General features: G+C 42.6%; 2 protein-coding genes across 4 annotated transcripts in view; one reads left to right on the top strand and one right to left on the bottom strand.

Moving 5' to 3' along the window:
- tap1 (transporter 1, ATP-binding cassette, sub-family B (MDR/TAP)) lies at positions 1-13,424 on the top strand. The gene is made up of 13 exons (XM_063199384.1): positions 1-288; positions 615-966; positions 1,273-1,465; positions 2,432-2,546; positions 2,779-2,909; positions 3,811-4,016; positions 4,426-4,623; positions 4,981-5,109; positions 5,721-5,909; positions 6,615-6,788; positions 7,086-7,245; positions 8,398-8,534; positions 9,248-13,424. Exons 2-13 carry the CDS (start codon positions 646-648, stop codon positions 9,503-9,505), a joined length of 2,211 nt encoding a protein of 736 aa, XP_063055454.1. The 5' UTR covers positions 1-288; positions 615-645; the 3' UTR covers positions 9,506-13,424.
- brd2b (bromodomain containing 2b) overlaps positions 12,103-24,862 on the bottom strand; it is a 24,189-nt gene continuing 11,429 nt past the window's right edge. For 2 of the 3 annotated variants that reach the window (XM_063199383.1, XM_063199381.1), the window contains exons 8-13: positions 23,754-23,882; positions 22,743-23,024; positions 16,548-16,858; positions 15,703-16,025; positions 15,058-15,186; positions 12,103-14,709 (exon numbers count right to left, since the gene is read on the bottom strand). In XM_063199383.1, the coding sequence (XP_063055453.1) occupies positions 14,582-14,709; positions 15,058-15,186; positions 15,703-16,025; positions 16,548-16,858; positions 22,743-23,024; positions 23,754-23,882 (1,302 nt within the window). In that variant the 3' untranslated portion in view covers positions 12,103-14,581. The remainder of the gene's footprint in view (positions 14,710-15,057; positions 15,187-15,702; positions 16,026-16,547; positions 16,859-22,742; positions 23,025-23,753; positions 23,883-24,862) is intronic. The other variant, XM_063199382.1, reaches the window with a different exon arrangement.

Raw genomic sequence — 24,862 nt, forward strand, 5'->3', positions numbered from 1 at the left:
CATGGAAAAATAGGGGCGTGTCCTCCTGTCGTCCTTTGTCCAATAGCATGTGCCTGTTGTTACTTTCGGTTTCACTGGCTGCAGGAAAGTCCGGGCATTTCCTATAATCGACATGTAAGCAGGTTGTAGTTTGCATTATGCTTATTCGATACTCATAATTTATGGAATTGCGATTAGACTTCGCTAATTTTTGAGTTGTACCTGAGAGGAATATAGGCTACCTACGCACAGAACACGTTCCAGGCGTGGAGGAAGGGATTCTGCCACCCACTCCCAACATCTTTTGGTGTAAGTTTGTTACCATTGTGTTTACATTCTTATTGTTCTTTTCACCTAGACTTTAAAAAAACGAAGCGAATAGGTAATGTATGCATCGTGTTTCATACTATGTGATCCTGGCTTTTACCAAGTTTTAATTTCAGTTTGTGAAGTGAAAGTGAAAGTGTTGTCTTTTCTGATACTGCGACATAAAGTCTGCTGTTTTTACACAGTTTCCACGTTCAGTAAGTTATGCTCTAGCCACCACCTACATTATCTATCTTGCATTTCACCACCACACTCCATAGAATGACCTGACCAACTTACAACTTGCTCCCTCTCTTCTTCCATTACAGCATTTTACCGCTCAACCAGTGACGTTTCGTGATGCAGAAAATGTCCTACTTCTCACCTCTACTGTACCTGCTGGTAGACCTGTGTGTGGTCCAAGGCATCCGTCAAGGCCAGCTTTCCCCTCTCCTCATCTCCCGTCCATTCGTGGTCCTGTGGGGAGGGGGTGTGCTGCGATGCTGTGCACTCCTCTTTGTCACCTACTCCTATCCTGGCACCTTGCCCTGGATGAAGACGTTTGAGGGGCTCCAGACTCAGTGTGTCCTCAGCTTCTTGTCTCCAGCCTACATCACCTTCTTGTGGACAATCGGGCGCTCGGCTGTGGAGTTACTCTGGGGATGGCACTCCTGGGAAGCGGTATTAACAAACTATAAACTTACATACTGTATGCACTGCAGTGGAAATACTATTGGCATATTTTCTACCGTGCAGTCACACTGTGCCAATATTGTCATTGCATGTGATTAGTTACATACCCTTCTTAAGAAAAGGATGGCAAGTTCTTTAGAATTTGTGAAAAAAATTAATCTTATCTTGGATTTTTATCTTGAAGGAGGGTGTTTGACATTGTCTAATGTTACGACAATGTCATGACAGTGTTACATTGCAAATATGCACACAATTGACTGACAGCTAAACTTATATTTTGTCTAATTGTCACAGTTGCTACAGACGTATGCGGTGGTTGCCGTGTCTTGGCTGTACTGGACGCGCCATGTCCCAACCATTCTCTCTGAGAAGAAGACGAAACCCGGGAAAGAGAATGGGGCATCCCTGAATAGACTTCTTGGCTACATGAAGGACTACTCCTGGCACTTCACCGTCGTTATCACATTAGTGATCATTTCCTCACTGTGTACGTATGTGTGACCTCGGCTACTATTACACACCTACTGAGGAAATCAGTAATAGGAACGGGCTGTTAGAAACTGTTTCGGAGATAAAGTTTGGTGTTTGGTGGCCAGTTCATGAGATGGATAGTTTCTGTTGTAATTGATAGCATATTTTTTAAAGCATGTTCTTGCATAATATTTGTTTACATTTGTCTAGAAACCTTGTGAGGAACTACTCTCACAGAGGACTCATTTATTTAATATGAAAGTGAAAGTAGGTAGTGTAGTGTAGAGTAGAGGATCAGATTACAGAGTAGACAAACAATAACCATAAAGCCACAAAGCTATTCACCCTCGGTCTGTCCTTCAAAACTGTCCACACTGTGGCAAAGAATATGTTGAGCTCATGTTCAACTATATTAAATCGCTCGGCAATACATAGGCATCACTCACAGCAAATTTTGCTATCAGATCCTAATAGAGGTCTTTGGTCTTCAGAATCTCCTCTACTGGTTGTGCCGTGGGTCAAATCTAGACAGGGTGAAATGGCATTCAGTTATTATGCTGCAAAATGCTGGAACCAACTCCCTGTCCAAATTAGAACTGCCCCAACAGTATCATGTAAAAACAGCTTTATTCTCATCGCCCTTTGGTGGTATTTATTTAATTATCTACTATCTATAATACAATATAGGCTACTTTCTTTTTCTCAAAAAGAAGAAAGAAAAATCCGCACAGTGTTGCTGCTCACCAATTCAACACTTGGTGTTCAATAAGTCCGTGAGCAGCAACAGTGTGCAGATTTTTCTTTCTTCTTTTACGCACGTTTGTTTGATCCAGCACCCGTTTTACTGGATGTGCGTGCATCACCTATAGTACTTTTTTACTTTCTTTTTCTCCTCAATTATCTTTCTCTAATCTTTAGCACATTGAATGACAAGTATGTATGATAATGGTCTATAGATGTAATTTTTTGATTAATTGATCAGGTGAGATGGCCATCCCTCACTACACTGGCAAGATGACAGACTGGATCATGAACGAAGACAAGCCTGAGGCCTTCTCTGAAGCCATCACAATCATGACTGTCATCACTATTGGAAGGTCAGTGACCATATACGCATATATGTAGAGGTTGTTACATTATTATTACCTATTCAATAGACTGCATTGGTACTTATTGTTATATACTTATTAATCTCTCTTATCCAGTTGGGAAAGGTGTATATAATGTGATATCTCTACAAATCATTATTTGCATTCAACACTATGCACTGGTTGGTGTACCAGGCATATACCACAGATCTTGATATATGCTCTTCTTGTGTGTTCACAGTGCGGTGTGTGAGTTTGTGTGTGACTTGATTTACAATTTGACCATGAGCAAAATACACACGTTCATCCAGGGCTTGGTCTTCAAGTCAGTGCTCAAACAGGAAATAGCTTTTTTCGACAAATCAACTACAGGTAAAATACACCTCAACACACATGCTACATCCCCTACCAAACATTGTTTGTAGAGAGGTTTTGCAATAAAATAGCATTGTCGCAACGAAGTAGTAAATTATTTGTGTTTTGTGTGTAAAAGTTTAATGTTTTATGTGTATGTAATGTTCTTATTCAATATCAAGTATTTCTTCATTGAAACTAGTCAGTAGTTATGCCAATAGTTCAAAAGCTACTAAGCTATTGACAGCTGTTAACTGTATGAATAACTAAGTCCCTGGTACTGGTAAGTGTCAGGTGAAGTTCAGGAAATATTTCAACAGTGTCTCTCCCCCAGCTGGTACATTGTTAAATGTGCACTAAGTAATATTTTTTAGCAGTTCCTTTCCAGAATTCATGCTGCCCATCCAAAAATGTTACCTTTTTCATGAATACGAACTGAGCCCTGAGGAAGGTCAGTAGACCGAAAGCTTGGCCTATTAAAAAGAACACAAAGGGGATTTAAGTGTGCAGACATTTTTCTTTCAATTTTACACAGTTTTTGTTTATGTTTGGCACCTTTTAATCGAGAGTGCGGTGTGATCCGGCTAAACACCTTTTTCAAGAATAGTTACCACCACCATCAAATTCTAAGTAGGCCTATTCATTATGACTCATTATGGGAAAATGTCACTTTTCTTACATGAAAAGGTGTCTGCTCCATATCGAAATGGACATTTTTAGCTGCAAATCTTACTGTAGTTTGGTTATATTTAGTACATTTTCATAAAAAGATCAAATTTGGCAATATGCAGCATAGTTTCAACGAACAGCATAGTTGCAATACCTACTCTGGCCTCCATCCTACACAGTGCACCCACCATAGTAAAACTAGACCTTCCCAAATACGCATCTCATTTCATTCCTGCCATCATTTCCTCAGGTGACATAGTGTCGCGCATCACCACGGACACCAACACCATGAGCGAGTCTCTGAGTGACAAGCTGAGCCTGATGATGTGGTATTTCTGGAGGCTGGTCTTCCTCTTTGGCTTCATGGTTCACCTCTCCTGGAAGCTCTCCCTCTTCACCTTCATGGGCCTACCCGTCATCTGGGTCATCCCGGAGATCTCCGGAAAGTTCTATCAGGTGAGGTAGGGTGAGATGGAGTGGAGCTATTGGTTGGCCGTGTTCATATTCTTGGTTGCGTGGATGAGTCCTTGAATCTTCTATGTACCGTAACAGGAAAACATGTCCGGTAGTATGACTTGTTATGTACTCAATTTAGTAGAAAATTCAGGTTGCAAATACATTTCTCTCAGAAAAGTTATGATGGTGGGAAATAGGCATTGTGTTCTATGTTTATTTTTTCCCCCAAGAACATTTTTGAAGCCCCTACTGTACATCCAAATGTCATAGAGACATTAACTTAATGTACTGTCACAATTGGTGTTAGTTATTGCTTCCTTTTGTTTAGCATTTATTTTTATTTATATATTAGACAATGTATGTTTGACTACTCTTTCCTTCCTCTTGTGTTTCTCTTCTCTTGTCTCAGAAACTAGCAAGGGACGTTCAAGCGTCGCTGGCGAAGGCTAACGATGTTGCCATGGAGACCTTTTCAGCCATGAAGACGGTGCGCAGCTTTGCCAACGAGGATGGCGAGACGGCGCGATATCAGAAGCGTCTGGAGGAGACCTACTCCCTCAACAAGAAAGAAGCGGCAGCCTACGCAGTCTCCACATGGACCAACAGTGTAAGTGCTCTGCACGCAAGATATCTACCATTTAATGAAAAAAAGGTAAAAATAATGGCAGGTTTCATTCCTGTAAGGTGTAAGACTGAAGGGGTGTGTCTTTAACATGTCTTCAAAGTATTTGTAGGTATTTATTCATTTAGAAGGTGTCTTTCGTGAAAATAGCTTATGTAGCAATTCATTACTGTAGTGTTAGAGTCTAGACTGAAATGTCAAGTTAGGGATGGGTATGGCCACCCCCGCTGAGTAGCCAGGATGGAATTGTATCCCGTGAAGTCGAGTGAAAGTGACTTAATTTTGTTTTCGTTATATCTGATATTAAGGCTTAACAAAAGTTACCTTCTTTTTCCCTTGCAGATGTCTAGCTTGGCTCTGAAAGTCAGCATCTTGTACTATGGCGGGCGGCTGGTGACAGGAGATGACGTGAGCAGTGGAGATCTGGTGTCCTTCGTGCTGTACGAGCTGCAGTTCACCAGCGCTGTGGAGGTGAGTTATTATCCAAACAGGACAATGAATCACACAGTCCTCCATAAAATCAGAAATGGATTCAACTTCCTCTTCGGGGTTTGGCTCTGTGGGCACTGCAGAGATGGCAGTGATATAGAACAGGGTGAAATAGATAACATCAATCAAACTTGCTTGGGCAGAGCAGTAGCAGCAAAAGAAGTCTTTGGTTGCTTTGGTTACCTACACTGTTCCGCTCTTACAAAAAAGAATTAGACTTATCCTATTCATAATTCTTTTAGTCCATAGACTAACAGAACATGTTACCATATGGTACGCACATAAAACACATAATACACACATACTTTGCACCTAGGTGGAGTAATGTTAGTGTTTGTTTTTCAGTATTTTATCTATTTACTGTATGTGTGCATGTGTGTGAATTTATGTGTGTATGTTTAGACCTGTTTTTTGTCTGTATGTATGGTTTTGTGTGCAATTTGATCTGTCTTGCCATTCCATTTGTATTATGTGTATGTTGCATTAGGAGTCTAGACACTTTAATTTCCTTCGGGATAAATAAAGGGACTTTACATTGTACACACTGTTTCTTTCAGTCACTGTTACCACTGTGTTTTTCCATTCCTCTACAGACGGTGATGAACTACTATCCACATGTCAAGAAGGCCATTGGTGCCTCAGAGAAGATTTTTGAGTATGTGGAACGGACCCCCGACATGCCCCCCGACGGCACTGAAGCGCCTGAACAACTTAAGGGTCACGTGCAGTTCCAAGATGTCACCTTCTCCTATCCAAAGAGACCAGAACATGCTATACTTAAGGTAAATGTTCCTCACACAGAAGTATGTGAAAAACAAAAGGGTGACAACCAAAGGTTTAGAAATGTTACTGGAGATTAAATTTTCATCTTTTTTGATCGAAATGTATATTCTCACCTTTAAATTTTATTATACACGTGAACTACACCTCTGTCGTCTGTATCTTTTTTTCTTCATTCTCTCTCTCTCTGCTTCAATTCTTTGATTAGTTGTTGCTGCTGTTGTAACACATGACTTAAAGGGACACTGTGTGAGATTTTTTGTTGTTTATTTCCAGAATTCATGCTGCCCATTCACTAATATTACCGTTTTCATGAATACTTACCACCACCGTCAAATTCTAGGTGTTCATTATGACTGGAAAAAATGCACTTTTCATACATGAAAAGGGGGATCTTCTCCATGGTCCGCCATTTTGAATTTCCCAAAATAGCAATTTTTAGCTGCAAAAATGACTGCACTTGGACCATACTAGAAAATATTTGTTTATTACTTAGTTAACTTTCATGTAAAGATCAAATTTGGCAATAGGCAGCCCAGTTTCAATGAGCAGCATAGTTGCAGTACCTTTTTTGACCATTTCCTGCACAGTGTCCCTTTAACTGAATATTCTCTCTCTCTCTCTCTCTCTCTCTCTCTCTCTCTCTCTCTCTCTCTCTCTCTCTCTCTCTCTCTCTCTCTCTCTCTCTCTCTCTCTGTCCTCCACAGGGCCTGTCTCTGGAGTTGAAGCCTGGTCGGATGATGGCCCTAGTGGGTCCCTCTGGGGGTGGGAAGAGCACCTGTGTGAACCTGCTGGAGAGGTTCTACCAGCCGGAGCAGGGCAGCATCCTGCTGGACGGACAGCCACTCAGCTGCTACAAGGACGACTACCTGCACAAAAAGGTTCCTGCTTTACCCTACGCTTGTATTGATAATGAATTGTGGAATTGTCAATGTCAAGTCAAGTGTCAATGTATACAGTATGGTATATCTGCACCATTTTAATTGAAGCGTAAATGTGTTTTCTTGAAAGTTATGGTGTTGCATGTTGCACTGCAAACAGTAGTTATGACAACTAATTAAATGCAGTGCAACCATTAAAAAAGCTGTGTCCTTTCCTACATTGCAGGCTGTTCATATTTCATACACAGTAGTGTGGTCTGACTTGAAACTAATGCATTGGTGTTTATTGCCCCCCAGATAAGTGTGGTGAGCCAGGAGCCCAAGCTGTTTGCGCGCAGCCTGAGGGAGAACATCAAGTATGGCATGGAGGAGGCCTCAGAGGAGAACATGATAGAGGCAGCCAAGAGCGCCTACGCCCATCACTTCATCACCAGCATGCAAAATGGCTACGACACAGGTGGGCTACACAGACCCCATTCATCTGGGGTAGTGTTTCTCAAGGGAGGGGGGGGGTCGTACAGCCCCCTAGGGGTCGTCGTTGGGGAGCTCTAGGGGCGCGTTGAGAAGGATACAGATGAGAGGGGGCGGTGCTTAATATCCATTGGGGGCCATAAGTCCATTTAATGTTTTGATACTAAGGGGGCGTTGTCAAGCTTATGATGAGGACAAGAGGGTATTTGGTAGACTTATGGTGAGGCCAAGGGGGCGTTTGTTCAAAAAAGGTTGAGAACACTGATCTAGGGCATCATTCTAGGGCAGTCATGGGTAAGCGGTTAGGGTGTCAGGCTTGCAGCCCAAAGGTTCTTGGTTCGATTGCCGACCTGCTAGGATAATGGGGGAAGTAATTAACCAGAGTGCTCTCCCCCATCCTCCTCCATGACTATGGTACGTTACCCGTTTGGGGCTGCCCCTTGCACGGGTAAGGTGTAATGCAATTTGGTATATGCAGTGATTACTGTGTGTGCTATGGAGTACTGTGTCACAATGGCAATGGGAGTTTCCAGGTGGGCTTTCACTTCACTCTACTTCACTTCACTTTATCCACCTCATCCTCCTGCCACTGCAGTTCTCATTGTCTGATCTCGCTACAGCAGAGGTATTTCTTGTACACACACCTTACTCCAATTTGATCATATACTGTAGCTTCTTTATGCAGATGGGCCTTCTGGCAGGCCCGTGCAACTCTTTTGCTGAGAATAGACAACTCCAGTACATTATTATAACAACATTGCTACGACATTACCGAGAGCAGATTAAGACGTGGGCCCTACAACTTTGTCAACATTAAGGTTATAACAGAGGCTCTGTGTAAAGGGGTTAAGCACCTTGCTGTTGAAGTGTTAGACATGGAATATGGAAATTGAATGGAGTATGGAACAGCTATGAAGTGTAAAAAACAAGCACTAGTCAAGACCAAATGATATGCATGCATTGTTGCTTTTATACCTATGATGTGTTTTTATTCCTATAGCTACAGTATGTGTTTTTGTTTTTTTACCTATGACATGAAATACAGTACTTGTTAGTTGCTTTAACTTAACTATGCTATGCTATTTCTATAAAAGGTTTGCTACTTAGGCTTAATGTCTATTTTTTAAATGTCTCATAGATGCTGGGGCTAAAGGTGACATGGTGTCTGGCGGGCAGAAACAGCGTATAGCCATCGCCAGAGCCCTTATCCGCAAGCCAAAAATCCTCGTGCTGGACGATGCAACCAGCTCCCTGGACACACAGAGTGAAGAACTGGTAATGAGATGCAGAACATTCTCTCTTGCTGTCTTCACACATACAAAGCGAATTGTTTCTTTTGGGAATAAGCTTATTGTTCACCTCTCCTTGAGTTAAATGATTGAGTTTAACCTTTCTCCTGTACTTTCAATCGTTCTCCGAGTATGGCAGTGTAAATTTTACCTCCATGCTAGCAATTAACATTGAGTCCTATGAGACTAGCGGCTAGCCGGTCTCATAGGATTCAATGTTAATTGCCAGCTTGTATGTAAAATTTGCACTGCCATACTCCTTTTTTACTCCTCATTTAACTCAAGAGGAGGTGCAATATGACCTTATTTCCAAAAATGGCACAGTAGTACTTTAAGTCTTTGCTTTAATGACACCATCAAGCTTACTGTTCGACAGCTTCTGAAAATAAGAACCTTGTATGAGTACAGAAATCATCAGACAGATAGATCAGCTAGGTCATGAAATTACCTGTTAAATGCATAGGCAGCGAAATTAGACAGGCAGGCAGACAGATTACAGATAGATTACAGACAGATTAGACAGATTCCGTTGCTTCAATTGTGATGGTTGGTAAGGGATCCATTCCCATATAGTCATTGGAACAGATAAACAGATGATTTAAACTGAACAGAAAGAAATCTGAGATTAACACCTTCCTGCAACCATCTCTTTCTCTCTCTATCTCTCTCTATCTCTCTCTCTCTCTCCCGGTAACGTAGGTCCACCAGGCTCTGTCTAAGCTGCGTAGGGAGCAGCAGGTGTCCGTGCTGCTGATCGCCCATCGTCTGAGCGCGGTGGAGAAGGCCGACCACATCGTCTTCCTGCAGCAGGGGGAGGTCCAGGAGGAGGGCACCCACGAGGAGCTGGTCCAGAGAGGAGGCCTGTACGCAGAGTTCGTCAAGAAGCAGAACACCTCCATACACCGCAACGCAGAGGAGGAGCAGGAGGAGGAGACGGCAGAGGTCTCATCACCTTAAGGATGGTGGCTCCAGATGTAGAGGGTTATAGGCTTGGAGGAGGAAACCAACGCACACCAGAGCTTTCGAGGTGCAGGTAGCGGGTAGTAGTTCACTTTAGAGGCGAAGATACCGCACACTCTTGTCCATCATGCTGAATTTTATTTAAATGACATGTGTGGTATCTTATTTTATTTATCTATTTAAATAAAATGTGTGGTATCTTCCCCTCTAAATTGGTCACATGCTACCATCAGAGATGCAGGAGGGGGACATGGGGGGGACGAGGGTGATCTGTCCCCTAGCCTGGCTCTCTAGCCAGATGAATGTGGGTCCGCCTTGCTCCACACGCATTCATCTGGTACTGCGGTCATCACAGAAAGCGTGGCTTTATCAAAAATCCTTGTACAACCCTTGAAAGTCCCGTCACATATCAAGTCCTCTGCGGCAATCATGATGGGTTCGTCTACCCGGAGGCTGTCTAAGCTTGCCCAGTAGGGGATTCCTTCCAGACCTGTGTGTTCAGCTCGCGATCGCACACAGATCTGGCGAGAGCCAGGTTACATGCCCCCCACAATTATTAGAAAACAAGAAATGCCATCCCCATCCGCCATTAGAAAAACATTCAGAGTTGTATAAAGTAAGTAAAGAGATGTATACATGAGAAGTAGAAGTACTTTTACACATGTAATTGCAACCCTAGTAATGATTTTTTAAAGTTGAACCATGTTGAATATCATACCACTAGTGTTGTAATTTAATCTGCAAGAGTACCTCTACTTCTTTATAATACTCTGCCTACATTTATTAGACTTTTAGAAGATCCTGGCCTTTGATCTGCGCCCCTGGTTACCACCATGAGTCCGTCCATTATGTGCTAGTGGAGTGATTGATTATAACCAGACATGGTTCAGCAAAAGTTGTCCGGAAACACTTGGATGGCATAAATCAGTCGTTGTGGACATTTAATGACTGCTCTCCGCTCTTACGGCTCTAATATAAGACTGTACTTTCTGAAAGTGACGTCGATCTATTATCCATTCGTTATGTCAGGGCCAGGCGGGTTTCAGATTCAGAGTCCACCGGACTTGCCAGCATCTTGCACAAGACTTGTGGAAGTCTAAAATCTCACCTATAGTTTTTATTTTGCCGCTTTTCTTCTTGTTGGTCACTCCATTTTGATTGAACGTTTGCTTCTGCTAGCTGGTTTGTACATCCCTGTACATTCTTGACAGCTATTGTAACTTCTCAGTTTCTTGTTCATGTTTTACCACAGTTGACAGGGAGATCAATCAGCGATAAGAGGCTTGATTTGGACTGAGATCGACAGGCAAAGCTGTCACATTAGTTTGTAGAACTGAAAAAAGTCCCATCGTATAATAGCTGATTTTTTTTTGCATATGATTTGTTGTACTGTCATGAAGCCTACTTAAGGCATGTGCATTTTATTTAAAACATGGTTCTCAGGATGTCTCTTTACAAATCAGCAACTATGACCGGAATCATTCACTCACAAGGCTTGAAAAGACCACTTCACAATTTTTCAGTGTCATCCTCAATAAATGTATTTTCTGTAATATTCACTCTCTTCATTTACTGCAGATTAGAAATGATGTATTGCAAGTGTGGTGTATAGCCTAAGGGTTATCTACTACTGATAACCCTTGTCACTTAAAAGCATCTGTGTGTCAGTCGAGCCCTAATACTGGTCTAAGTTCCAGTGTGACACATAATGCTTAATGTGGGACACAGCTTTGGTAAAATAGTATGCACATTTTCTGTACACATATGGGAAATGCTCTGGGCTTTGAGATTATAATGCAACATTTCATACAGTGGAACATAAAAAAAAACAAAAAATACTTGAACAGTATACAAGTATAACTATAACTTTTCCAAAGGATGCATTTTTATGAACATACTGGAGGCATGTAGAAGCTAAAGCAGTTGTAAAGTAGTGGGGCCTTTTGATCTATTCCTGCCTCTTCCCTTTGCCCACATCAAAGGCGTTCGGTAGCAGGCCAGCCTGTAGAACATGCCCACACAACGCTTACTTGTTTACAGGAAGCAGACTTCAGAGTCTGGAATTCAGATGAATGGGATGAGAGACTGGATATGGATGTGGATGGACCGTATACATGTTTAACACATAGACACAAAGAAGAAAGCAGACACCGATTGGCAAATGATAAAGTATCAGTCCATCACTCTTTCAGGCATGAAACAGTGCAGAGCTACTACTGAGCCAGAAGGAAATGATAACGCATGTTCATTCCACCTGCCTAGAGACGGTTGACGATGCCAGCCTCCAATCAGAAAACTGCCAAAGGTACCTCCCCCATTACACCCACGTCACAGGGTTGGCACGGGTGGCATATACGGTCTACATGTCTAGGAGGGTGACGCTTCTAAAACATCTGCTCCCTCTTGTGGGTGATCTCTAGATCTCGCAGCAGCACTGAAACTACAGCATTCGATTACGGCTCTTGCAGCATAAAGCATAAATCATTAGATTAGACTAGAGTAGCGGGTGGCCTACTGCACTGCACAATCTGGAGATGCTTCTGCAGGATCCAGTCATCGGATTAAAGGAATTTTTAAAAAGAACAATTTAACTCTGGTCACCTGTTTTAATCCAAGGACATTCCCCAAATTAAAAAATGAAATCCTTACATAACACACATTAAGAAAGCAAATAGTGGTTAACAAATAACACAAGATAAAACAAATATAAGTAAGTGAAACACGATGACCCACAGCCAAGCATGAGTGACAGCCGTATATGTCTCTTTAGTGGTGTGAGGGCATGGCTGTGCATATTAACCAGCACATCATGCCCCCATAGCCGCATTAAAGAGCAATGGGGCCTGAAGTCAAACCTGCCTCATTGAGCTTAAGACCCAATCACAGCTGCTAGTGGTTCAGCCAGAGCAGAGACGCAATAACGAAAAGACGGAAAAACACTTTTTAAAGAACAAAATCTCTTTTAATATGTACAGCCAAGAGATGATGTTTGTTGATGCAGCCAGAAGCTATATTAACTCAAAATTGTACAACAGTCAAAAAACTCAACAATGGGATAGTTGGGATAGTCTTTAACCATTTTTGTTTTTTTTCTAACACTGAAAAGAAAAGAAAAAAAGACCAAAACAATTGAAGACAATTGAAAAAACATGATCTACAGTACACCTGTTGTACAAGGAATGGCGTGAAGACCAGGTCTTTCAGCTTAAGTCATTTCTTCCCCACTGTACATGTGTCCTTGCCATTGTGTTAGCAATTAACGTGTCTTGTCCTGAGTTAACATAGTACAAATAATACAGTTTGCTAAATCGAGCATAAAAACCAAGCGAAAAAACTAGCACCATCCCCTCTAGCTTCAGACGAGCCAAAGCTAGAGTCTCCAACTCCTTTTTTTGTTTGAATTTCTTTTTTTTAATACAGTACCGACCGCAGACAAGGGTGACACATCTGAAGTCCACAAGAGACATGAGGTGAGTGTGAGAGTTGTCATGAAAAACAACAAAAGGAAAAACAGCAATGGTGACTGCTAGCTCGTTGGAAAAACAGCCAGCAATGGCATTGTGTAAAAAAAAAGACAAAAACAAATATCGACAAGACTAAACAACACAAGTAAGAAAATAAAACCAAATAGCTTATTCTATTTAACACATTGAAAACTGGACCAAAGTGATGCACACGCCGCTCGTGGGGTGCAATTCACACCATGCCACATTTGAAGGGGTACTACCCTTTCATCTTTTACACTAATTACAGCGTAATCGCTCACCTAATTCATAGTAGTACCCCCTCCCAGCAACCCCCTCGTCATTCAAACTATGATTGTACGTAACGTATATAGTAAGGAACACACAAGACAGAAGGCCAAGAGAACACATCACTTTTAACACAAGAGAAAGAACGTCCACTTCAAAAAGGGTGAATCTCAAACACAGTGAAAAAAGCCAGATGGGTGCTTCAGGTGCCAGCCGTCCCATCAAGGAAACAGAGGTCAAGACAGCTGTACTCGTAAAGACTCCACAAGCTCATTCCTACAACCAAACGAACGCTCCTGACCTGGGATGCATTTCTCGAAACCAAAGTAGCGTACTACATTAGCTACTTTGTTGTTTTCAATGCATTTTCCCATTGGCAACTACCCAAGCTGCTAACAGGCTAACAACTTCTCTTTTGAGAAAAGGACACCTGAACTTCACCCTATCATTTATTGTTTGTCTGCCTTGTATTGTGTGTCTCAGGTCTCTCCACCTATAACGATACTACCATAGCGATGCAAGATCACAAGCTTCAATGCAGTTGAGATGCTCTGTAGTGTTTGGAAACCTGCTGCAAACTTTTTTTTATTGTTCTACCGGAAAAGAGAGAGGTGGGATTATAAGCATAAACACTGACAAAAAAAAGAAAATTGACTTAAAAAAAACACACACATAATATGACAAAAAGAAAGAAAAAAGAAGAAATATTTTTTTTGGGTCTCCCAGCTGTTATCTGACAACTAAAGAGAAAAAAGAACAAATAGTCCAGATGTTCTGACACACACATTTTCCACGTCTCTCTTCCTCTTCGCTTCTCTCTTCTCCTCTCTGCTTTCGTCTCTCCATCACTCCCACTATGGGCTGCTCTTTAAAATGCTTCTTTATGAAAGAAAATTATATTCCGTATAATCTGTACAGCTATTTACACAGAAACCAAGAGGACAGGCTGCTAGGGGAAGGAGCTTGGGTGGGGGGTTCCTTCCTGCCCCACTGACAGGTGTGGGAGGTGCAGACACAAGGTGGTAGGGGTTATGGGCGGGTGGGGTGGTGGTGTGTGTTCCACCTCCTCTGCATGTTCTGTGGAGAGGCTGTGAATCTATCCACCACTCAATCCCATCCATCCACCTATCCACCCATCCAGCCCTCTTTAAATTCATGTTCCACCACCCCGAGCCCTACCCTCAAAACAAGCCTGGTCTGATCCCTGAGTTCTTCCCCTCTCTCTCTCTCCATCCCACTCCACCTCTGCTTCTCCACTCCTCTTGTCGTTTGCTCTGGGTGGGGTGGGAAGGGTAAGAGGTAGGGGGTGCGAGGGGCAGGCTCAGTCTGAGTCACTGGTGTCCGAGGAAGATGAGGAAGAGGAGGAGGAGGAGGAAGAGTCTGAGCTGGAGCTGCTGGCGCTGAGGCGAGAGGGCACCGCATGTGGCTCCGCAGCACTGGGCTTCTCTACTGAGGGATGGGGAAAGAGGGAGAGAGAGAGAGAGAGAGAGAGAGAGAGAGAGAGAGAGAGAGAGAGAGAGAGAGAGAGAGAGAGAATGAATCAAGTTAAGTCACGTGTTACAACAGCAAAAACAACTAATCAAAGAATTGAAGCAGAGTGTTTCTTTCCATTTGGAGGAGCTGTATTATTCTATGCACAGTATACATTCCAAATGGTGGACCAGTTATTGTGGTATCCACACGACTATGTCAATGTGTGGGAGTGTGTATTAAATAAATCATTCTAAAAAAGAAAGAAAGTACAATTGTTCATAGTGTGCGCATGTGTGTGTTGAAGAGGTGTGCTCCAGTCCTCACCCTTGGGTTTGGGGTTGGGCTTCTTGCCGGAGTTCAGCTGCCCGCTGACGTCCTGCAGTCTCCTCTCCAGCTCCCTCCTCTTCTCCAGATTCAACTCCTCCTTCGACTTCCCACCACCCATCTTCTTAACTGTTAGACCAAATACACACACATAGACACACACACACACAAAGTTGAGTAAGGCTGTGCAGTAGACTCTGGGTGAGATTTACAAAACCCGATGGTATTTCTTTAAGTTCAGTGTTCTAGCCTTCCTAGTGCGAGTAACGCCCATTTTTCGCGGATTTCGTCAAGAAGTATCCACTTATTAATTACGCCTGTCGTTCAGCACACCGTCGGGGGGCCACCGAAGTTTACAATATTAAAAAATACGGGTTCCTCAGCCAAAAGGATAGGAACCACAGGCGTACTCAACATAAAGCACATGGAAGGTGTCCGAGTTCAGTGCTGTGATGCAGAACAGAACTCAGACGCTTTCAATGATTTATGTTGTATACACTGTACATCTTAGAAATTGTAGCGTTGCACTGACACATACTCAACATAAAACCCATTGCAGAGGGGTATACTAAGAAGCTGGTTCAGGAGCAAACAAGGTTAAGTTAAGAGGTAAATCATCTATAGAAGAGCCTGGAGAGGACTCACCATAGGGCTTCCTGGGCTTCTTGCGCAGGCAGGTCATGACGTAGCGCTCCAGCTCACGCAGCGTGGACGGCTTGAGCGTCTCGAAGTCGATCTCGATCTCCTCTGGGTTGGTGTCGCGCAGCGAGGGCTCGCGCGCCTGGATGATGTGCACCACGCGGCCCAGCTTCTCGCCCGGCAGCTTGTTGATGTCCAGGCTCAGCTGCCGCTTCTCGTCGTACGACATGGGGCTGGTCTCCTCCTCCTCCTCCGAGTCGTAGTGGGGGATGGCGTACATGGCCGCCTGTGCTGCCGCCGCCGCGGCCGCCTGCGCCTTCTTACCCGGCCTGGCAGAACAGCAGAGGAGAAATATTTTGCTATTTAGTACTGTCTTTTGGTATGTCAGTGATCATGACAGAGGCCTTGAGAGGACTTGAGAGGCAGACAGGGCTGCACATTCTTACCCAGCCTGGCTGAATAGCAGAGGAGAAATAGTACTTTATTAATGTATTTTACTATTTAGTGCTGTATTTTGGTATGTCAGTGATGACAAAACACAGAAATAGAGGAAAGCGAGGCAGAGGACTTTGGAGGCAGACAGGCAGACAGGCTGCCACCTGTGCCTTCTTACCCGGAATGGCAGAACAGCAGAGGAGAAATTAGTACTTAAATGAATGTATTTTACTATTTAGTACTGTATTTGGCATGTCAGTGACAAAACACAGAAAAAGAGAGCAAACAAAAACAAAAAGGCAGAGGGAGTTTTGCAAAAGGGGGGGGGGGAGAGAGACAGACAGACAGACAGACAGACAGACAGACAGACAAAGAGATAGACAGCCAGCTATAAAGTCACTTGTGTCCCATCTCACCCTTTGGTCTTGGTCTTCTTGGCGGCTCCCTTCTTGCCCTGCGTGGAGGAGGCCTTCTTGCCCTTGGTGGCCTTGGTGGCGACCTTCATCCTCTCCCGCTCCAGCCTCTCCCTCTCCAGCTGCAGCTGCAGCTCCATCTCCCGCGCCGCTCGCTCCCTCTCCCGCTCCCGCTCCTCCTCCAGGCTCTTGCGGGCGCCCTTGCGCTTCTCCGCCTTCTTCTTCTTCTTCTTGTCCTTCTTCTTCTCACGCTTCTTCTTGGGCTTGATGATGGGCTGCGAAAGGGCCGCCAGCTGCTCGTGCACCGCCCGCAACTGACAAGAGATACACACAGACACACTTTAGAACTCTACAAACGTATACACTGTACATGGCAAATTATACACTTTGAATCCTAACTGCCAACAGGACACACACACACACACACACACACACTTTAGAACTCTACAAACGTATACACTGTACATGGCAAATTATACACGTTTCATTATACACAACTTCCAACAGGACACACACACAAACACACGTTAGAATTCCACACACACATACACTACACAACAGCAAATTATTTACTTTGATTTACAACTTTCAAGGAAGATACGGGTTAAATATTTTACTCCTGCTCACAATTTCGAATTGGATTTTGCACAGACACATGTTTAACCAGCTGCTGAGTTCCTACAACATAATTTGGTCAATTGAAAACACCACTGAGCAAAGTTGAATTGCTCATTGCAAAAAGTTCTTATTGCTACACATGTACACACACACAAAGGGCACACAGTGCAGAACTCAAAATCGCACTTTTATTGCAGTGTTCGAAATTTGGATCTATATTGTTCACGTGACCGCTGTATTCTCCTAACCAGCCTGGTGAAAAACTAACCCACTTTCACACTCTCAACCGGTGCAGAGCTATGTACCCCCACAGTGCATGAAACCACACAAAGCCCTCCTCCTCCCTCATATCTGTAGCTTTTGACCCGGAAAGTGCATGTGAGTGGGGTATGAATGAGGTAGTGGAACAGCTGACAGCACATCTGTCTCTGAGGGCACGTCAACACAGCAGCAAAGCAACGGATGAATATGGCATATTGCTCAAGCAACACATGATTTGATGCGCTTTCTAAAAAGCAAGAACACACTTCATCGTAATACAAACAGGGTTTCTATACGTTTCCAGTTTTAACGCAGTTCAACAATACTGCCCTATCTAGGACATAAATGTTGGTGTGACGGTAGTAGGAGAAACAGACTAAAATGCAAAAAAGAAGCTAATTAAAATGATCAAAAATACAAACTCCATGTGAAACTTATACAAACTAAAATCTATTAACACACACAGGTTGGTCAGACTGTGACGTAAACCTTCACTCAATCATAACTCATTTCGTTTCATTGACCATCCATGCTATTATTTCCCTACATTTGGTACAAGAAGTGAAGACGTCAACACTTTTGAACCATATTAGAGGGGCTTTGTCACGCTAGTGTGCTGATGTACACTGGGTAAATGATCACTACATGGCAAACAAGAGCTGCCCAAGGCAGTCAATTACATAGAGCCCAGATCACTTTCCCACAAATAATTGAAGCCCAGCCAGACACTCATTACAGCAGTGTACTAGGAGACATTAATGGAACATGCCCATGACTTTCATACCCATCATTTCACCGTATTGTAACAAAGAGTCAATCAACTTGCTTATAATTAGGTTCTTCAAGTCTAATCATCTGGACAGACATGTACAAACCCCAACTCCGATGAAGTTGGGACGTTTGGTAAACAGTGAATAAAATCAAAATGCTATCATTTTCAAAACATTCAATCTATTCATTAGATGGAGAATAGTGAAAAGACAACATATTAAGTGTTAAAACCGAGAAAAAATATTGTTTTGGGGGACATATGTACTCATTTCTAATTTGATAAATCCAACACGTCTCAAAAGAGTTGGGACGGGGATCAGTGAAATTTAGTAAACATCCAAATAAGATAAAACAACAAAGAAGAACATTTCAAAATGAATTGTACTGACGGACAAAATAGGTGTCCAGGTATAAGATCATCACAGAGAGGCTGAGTCACTCAGAATTAAAGATGCAAAGGGAATAATTACCATAGTTATTACATACATTTTTGAATTCCCTTTGATTTACCACGATTGAGTGTATATAAGACATATTTTTGTTAATAAAATCATTGTATAGGTTCATGACATCATGAAATATATATTGGCTGTAGTCTCACTCTAATTCCTGGAGTGCTAGAGCTATTGAAAATTGACCATATTAAGAACGCTTAATGCATGAAAATGATACAGGGGTTTAACATTCTCCTAAGCACCTGAGCTCACTTGAAATAGACCCAGAAGACATGGGAAACTGTCCTTTGCTTACAGAAGTCAGCAGAAGTTGTTGAAGTCCATTCTTTTTGACAATAATAGAGCATTGCACATCCTGTGCTACAGTGAAAATGGACCATCCAACTTGTGTTAGTGCTAGCTTCAAAAGTCAGCCTCCATGATGGCATGCGGATGCAGTAGTGCATTGGTTAAGATGTTCTCACTCATCTGTAGAGTTAAATACAGTGCTGAATGGTATAAATGGGTTTTAAACAGCATGAAAAGCCACTCATGCATTATATTTTGAAGGGAGATCTTCGATTACTGCCACATAGTAAGGTCAAATTGCATTCTCTACTATGTTTTAACAGTTTGGCTCCATCATAAGGACCAGCAGGTGATAAAATGGTGGGTTTTTGGTCAAGACCTGTCACACTGTAAGCACTACAGAAAGGAAAACATTGCAAAACATGACAAGGAATACACCCACCATTTAAGCTGGTGAAATCATGTCCAAGATAGGAATTAACACTGTTTTTTTATATAAAATCATCTCATCGGTTAATGTATTTAACTGTTAAGTGTTGTCTTTTGTTTTGTTTTTAGTCTTCCTCGACATTTGCTGCCATTTATTGTCCCCGTCCCAACTCTTTTGAGACGTGTTGGATTTATCAAATTAGAAATGAGTACATATGTCCCCCAAAACAATATTTTTTCTCGGTTTTAACACTTAATATGTTGTCTTTTCACTATTCTCCATCTAATGAATAGATTGAATGTTTTGAAAATGATAGCATTTTGATTTTATTCACTGTTTACCAAACGTCCCAACTTCATCGGAGTTGGGGTTTGTAACTACTGAATTAAACACATGTCTATATTAAAATAATATTCATTCCTGGATTCCAAATTCATATGTGCAAAATTACAGTAACACACAGGGCGTGATCACCCAATAACACCACCACCCCATGCACACCTGTGTTTGGCCAAGCAAGGCGCCCTCTCCTCCTCAACTGCAGAGCCGTACATAGAGAGTCTGGCCAACTATGGGTTCGAACGTTCGAGATATCCCGCTATTTTGATTGGTTCTGGGCTGGTCACATGTTTTATGGACACCATTTTCGTTCCCCACGCTCCCATTAATGAGCATTATCAGATATAAAAAATAACGCTTTACTATAATATTATTACATTATTATTATGACAAACTGTTGTGCATATGGCTGTAGTGCAGGACCGGGTCAGGAGAAAAAAACAGCATCGTTTAACTCGTGACAGAAACGGAGGATTTGGGACATACACGGATATTAACTCCCCTTAATGGAATATAAAGTTCAGAATTAATAACCGGAAAGCAGCAGATTTCTCGTGTTGTGTGAGGTAAATGTATTTTTCCCCCTTCGACTTTTGTTAACAATTACTTTTGAAAGAAATAGTCATGATGATGGCATGCTCTCAAAAACTCCTGTCCGCACTTTGAAAACGAATGAAGTTAGGTTATGCTATACTGTGAAAACATAACTTTGCCCACCAAGTTATTATTTCTGTCGCGCTAATAAGGTCCTTTTCCCCTGCGATTTAAACTCACGTCCAGTCTCATCCTATGAATATCCAGACTCATCCTACGAGCATCCAGACAATCGCTTTATGCACTACTGAGCACATCGTTATTTTTAAACTACTAAATCTCAACACAACGTGAAACTTTGGCACAAGTATCACCAGGGTCCCTGTACATGAACTTGACCATTGTTGTGAATATTATTTCTGTACATTACTTAAATACAGGGTTTCTGCACATTTTGGATCACCAAATATAAGACTTTTTAAGACAAATATAAGACCTCTGATGATAAAATATAAGACCACCGCTCGGGGTGAGGCATTGCAATATTGCTAATGTTATTAGTTTGCATTGCTATAATGAAATGTAGGCCTAGTAGGCTACATAATTATATATAGGCTAATAAACAATATTATATGACTACTGTGCTTTTATAGTGTAGCCTAGGGTAAACACAGTGTAAGCAGTAGCAAGGTGTAACTGATCTGTAGGCCTACAGACACCATGCATGCATATGGTCAGTTAACTGACAACTGGCATTTAATTGAGGGTCCCACGCATGTTTTGACAGCCTATGGAAAAATCAGATGAATGTTCATAAAATGCCTTTAAATGTAGGCCTACACATTAAAAAATGGCTCAACAATTCATCATTTATGATGGATAAATAATAGTTGAATGCACTTTGCTATTAGGAGAGAAGGGTTAAATGTATGACTACTCTGAGTGCCGGTCCTCCTCCTCCAGCTCGCTTTATCAGAGACGGGTAGCAGAAGCAAGCGTTCTACTTTGAGCTTAGCCTGTCTGTAGTTTGTTGTTCTCTAGATGGGCGCAAGAAACAGCGCACAACTAAGAAAGCGATTTCCAGCATGTCCATAACAAGCATTTAGCGCGTTTACCGTTGCCCATCTGGTTACCGATTTGGACATTACGCACCTCGCCAGATCATTGGCTTCGTACATATTCTGTTACTCATCCGATTTCGTATTGCCTCGCGCTCACTTCCTCATGCTGCCATCATGTTAACGAAATCATTTTGCATTTGACAGAGGCATCAAATAGCCTGTCACGTATCTAGAGGCGATTTTGAAAGTGTAGGCTATTGTATGCAGTAACAATTATTTTTGAATACGGTCATAATGGACTTTATGAAATGAACCCTTTACATTTAGCAAACGCTTCTACCCAAACGCGAGGGCATGGCTAACATGCTTACGATAGACAACATTATAACGACTGATTAGGCTATGCGTCCTCCCGACACAGTTAACATCAAGCTTCATATTCCGACGTTGCTTTGGATAGCAGCTAACCGTTTTATTTCTTGTCCTCAAGCCACATTACACTGAACGTGCATCTATCTACCCATCTCGATTCACGTTCATATTTTTTCGACCACTTTTTCGACTGTTTCTACTAGAACACGCAAGTAGGCTAGACGCTGCGCCCACAGGTCTGCGGCTGCCCCCCGCTGTGTGGCCAGTGGGCTGCGCTGCGCCACAAACACAGATCAGTTTCCTCTACTTTTCCGCATCTTGATAAGGGACGTATGCCGGTTAAATAAGGTTCATAGCGTCAAAAAATAGACCTTTTTTCTTACACTCAAGCTACCCAGATGAAATATAAGACCTCCCACGTAAATATAATACCACACTTCCAAAAATTGCCGAAATATAATGCTTTATAAGACCTTAAAAAACAAATATTAAAAGTAAGACTTTATAAGACTTTTTAAGGATCCGCGGAGACCCTGAAATATCTACTTTGACGTTGGCCCTACCTAGGCAACAACAACACGGAAGTAACGCTGGAATGCACTGCTGAGCACATCAAAACTATGCTGACAAAACACTCTTTTAAGCAAACCCCTTCTATACGAACGAACTTGTTAACGTTTGTTTTCACATGTTGGGATCTTGATAATACTACAACAAAAGTTCGATGGTCTATGAAGCCTTATTTGTATTTTAAATCCAGCGATTTTGACAGTATGCTGCCCATAGGGTTACAATGTAGAATCCTCGCCGTGGGGAGCGAAAATGGCGTCCATGATTCGAGTTGGCCAGACTCTCTTTATATACGGCTCTGCTCAACTGTTGGAGCTGGAGCAGCTCTTGTTCTTTCTTTATCTCCATTTCTCTCTCACCTGCGTGCAGACTTGGTCCTGCAGTTTGGCAAAGCAATGCGCCACTCTCACTCTCTCTCTCTATACATCTATCTATCTATCTATATATCCATCTCTCTCTATCATCCATCTATCTATATATCCATCTCTCTCTCTCTCACCTGTGTGCAGACTTGGTCCTGCAGCTCGGCCAGGCGGTGCGCCCTCTCCTCCTCGCTGTCGGAGCTGGGGCTACTTTCACTCTCGCTCTCGCTGCTGGGCTCGCTCTCCGAGGAGGAGGAGGAAGAGGAGGAAGAGGAGGACGAAGAGGAGGAGTGGCGGCCCAGCATGCCCATGCCCCCGTGACCCCCGTGGCCGCGGCCCACCGCCATGGACAGCTCCTCCTCGTCGTCCTCCTCCAGCACCTCGTCCGGCATCTTGGCGTAGCGGAACTCAAACACGTCCTGTGAGGAGACAAGCACACATGTTGTCAAAAAAGGGAGTCCAAGGCACTCTTCTTGTGGAAAAATATTAAAAAGCCTTTATTGAAACATGGCTAATAAGTTTAAAAACATGGGAGCAGAGACCCACGCGTTTCTGCGGAAGGCTTCTTCAGCTTTCTTCAAGCACATGTTCATTCATTCACAAATGCGCGGAGAGAAGAAGACACGTTTATTCAAAAATAATAGCGGAATTCAAACACGTCCTGCAAGGAGACAAGCAGACGTGTTCATTCAAAAATAATAGCGGAGCTTAAACACGTCCTGCAAGGGGACAGGCAAACATATTACCATTCAAAAATAATAGCGGAATTCAAATACGCCTTGGAACAAAGGCAAACTGATATATTTTTCGAGCATTTACATCAAAACATGGCATTGCAATTTGTTTTTAGCCTTCTTATACAATTCTGGTTAAATACCTGGACATATTAACTCTTTGCATATTTAAGTAGTGGACATATAAACGTCAGTGCTCTATGAATGAGGTAGACATTTAAATGCATATTTAACACCTTCACATTCTACACAGTCACAGAGGCTACGCAAAACACACACAGCTTCACATACTGGTGCAACACAATGCTTTGACATTACCATTTGATATTTTTTTAATAAAATCTGAACAGCCTTCTTGTGCCTGTGAAGTAAGCGGAGGAGTAGCGAGGGATGTTTTAGCGCTGCTCTACACACCTGCAGCTTGCGAGCCATGGACACCACGTCATGGTCGGGGGGGTTGTACTTGTAGCAGTTGGAGAACATCAGCCTGATGTCCACTGCAAACTGCTGTGCGTTCCTGTACTCGCGCTCATCCATCTTCCTCTGCAGAGAGAGAGAGAGAGAGAGAGAGAGAGAGAGAGAGAGAGAGAGAGAGAGAGAGAGAGAGATGTACATTTTACGTATGTAACAACTCACCTGAAGAAGGTCTCATCAACCGAAATGCTGTGAGCAATAAAAAAGCTAATTTAATGGACGGTGTGCGGGATCTTTTGTCTTCTACTTATGTGCACGACACTAAAAAGCACTGAACATAAACAAATCATGACTTAATTACGATCGTAGACAACCAAAACAACTTGGTCACAGTCCCACAGGAAACAAACTACAACAAAAAGTGTACTACATAGCGCAGGAACTAATGTGAAAACTTGATGATATGATGACGCAAAGGAATGATGCAAGAAGGAAAAAAGGAGGTTGAGAGATGACTGAAAGGCCTTTGGTGCCTGATGAAAGGCTTGTCACATAATTCTGCTCAAACGGAGGCCTGATGAAGCTGGTGTGTATACGCAATATGATGATCACAGATGCATTATTCAACACATACTTTTTGATGTTGCTACACCAAGTCTAAAAAGTTTTCCGGGCCTCAAGACTGCTCCACGCCCCCTTTAAAATCCTTCAAATCAAAACCCCTACACCCCCTAACGAGGAACTGGGAATAGTAAATGTAAATTGGTCACATGTCCATAACCCTAAGTGAAGAAGCGCATGAAGGTGATGCCCATTCTTTGGACATATTGTGTATTACATCATAGGTGGCCTGAAATGGTAAGCGTGTGTGTGTGTGTGTGTGTGTGTGTGTGTGTGTGTGTGTGTGTGTGTGTGTGTGTGTGTCTGTGTGTGTGAACTTAAGTTTTTTTCCCCACCAGTCACGGAGGCAGATGGATTTAAATTTCTACCAGTCACTCACTGTTTTTACCAGTGAAAGTGACTGGTGGGTTGAAAAACCAACCAGTCACCACTGAAATGTACCCGTCATTGGCAGGTGGACGGGTGCTTATTTCCATCCCTGGTGTGTG

The sequence above is a fragment of the Engraulis encrasicolus genome, chromosome 5, assembly GCF_034702125.1.
Source record: "Engraulis encrasicolus isolate BLACKSEA-1 chromosome 5, IST_EnEncr_1.0, whole genome shotgun sequence".
Lineage (NCBI taxonomy): Eukaryota > Metazoa > Chordata > Actinopteri > Clupeiformes > Engraulidae > Engraulis > Engraulis encrasicolus.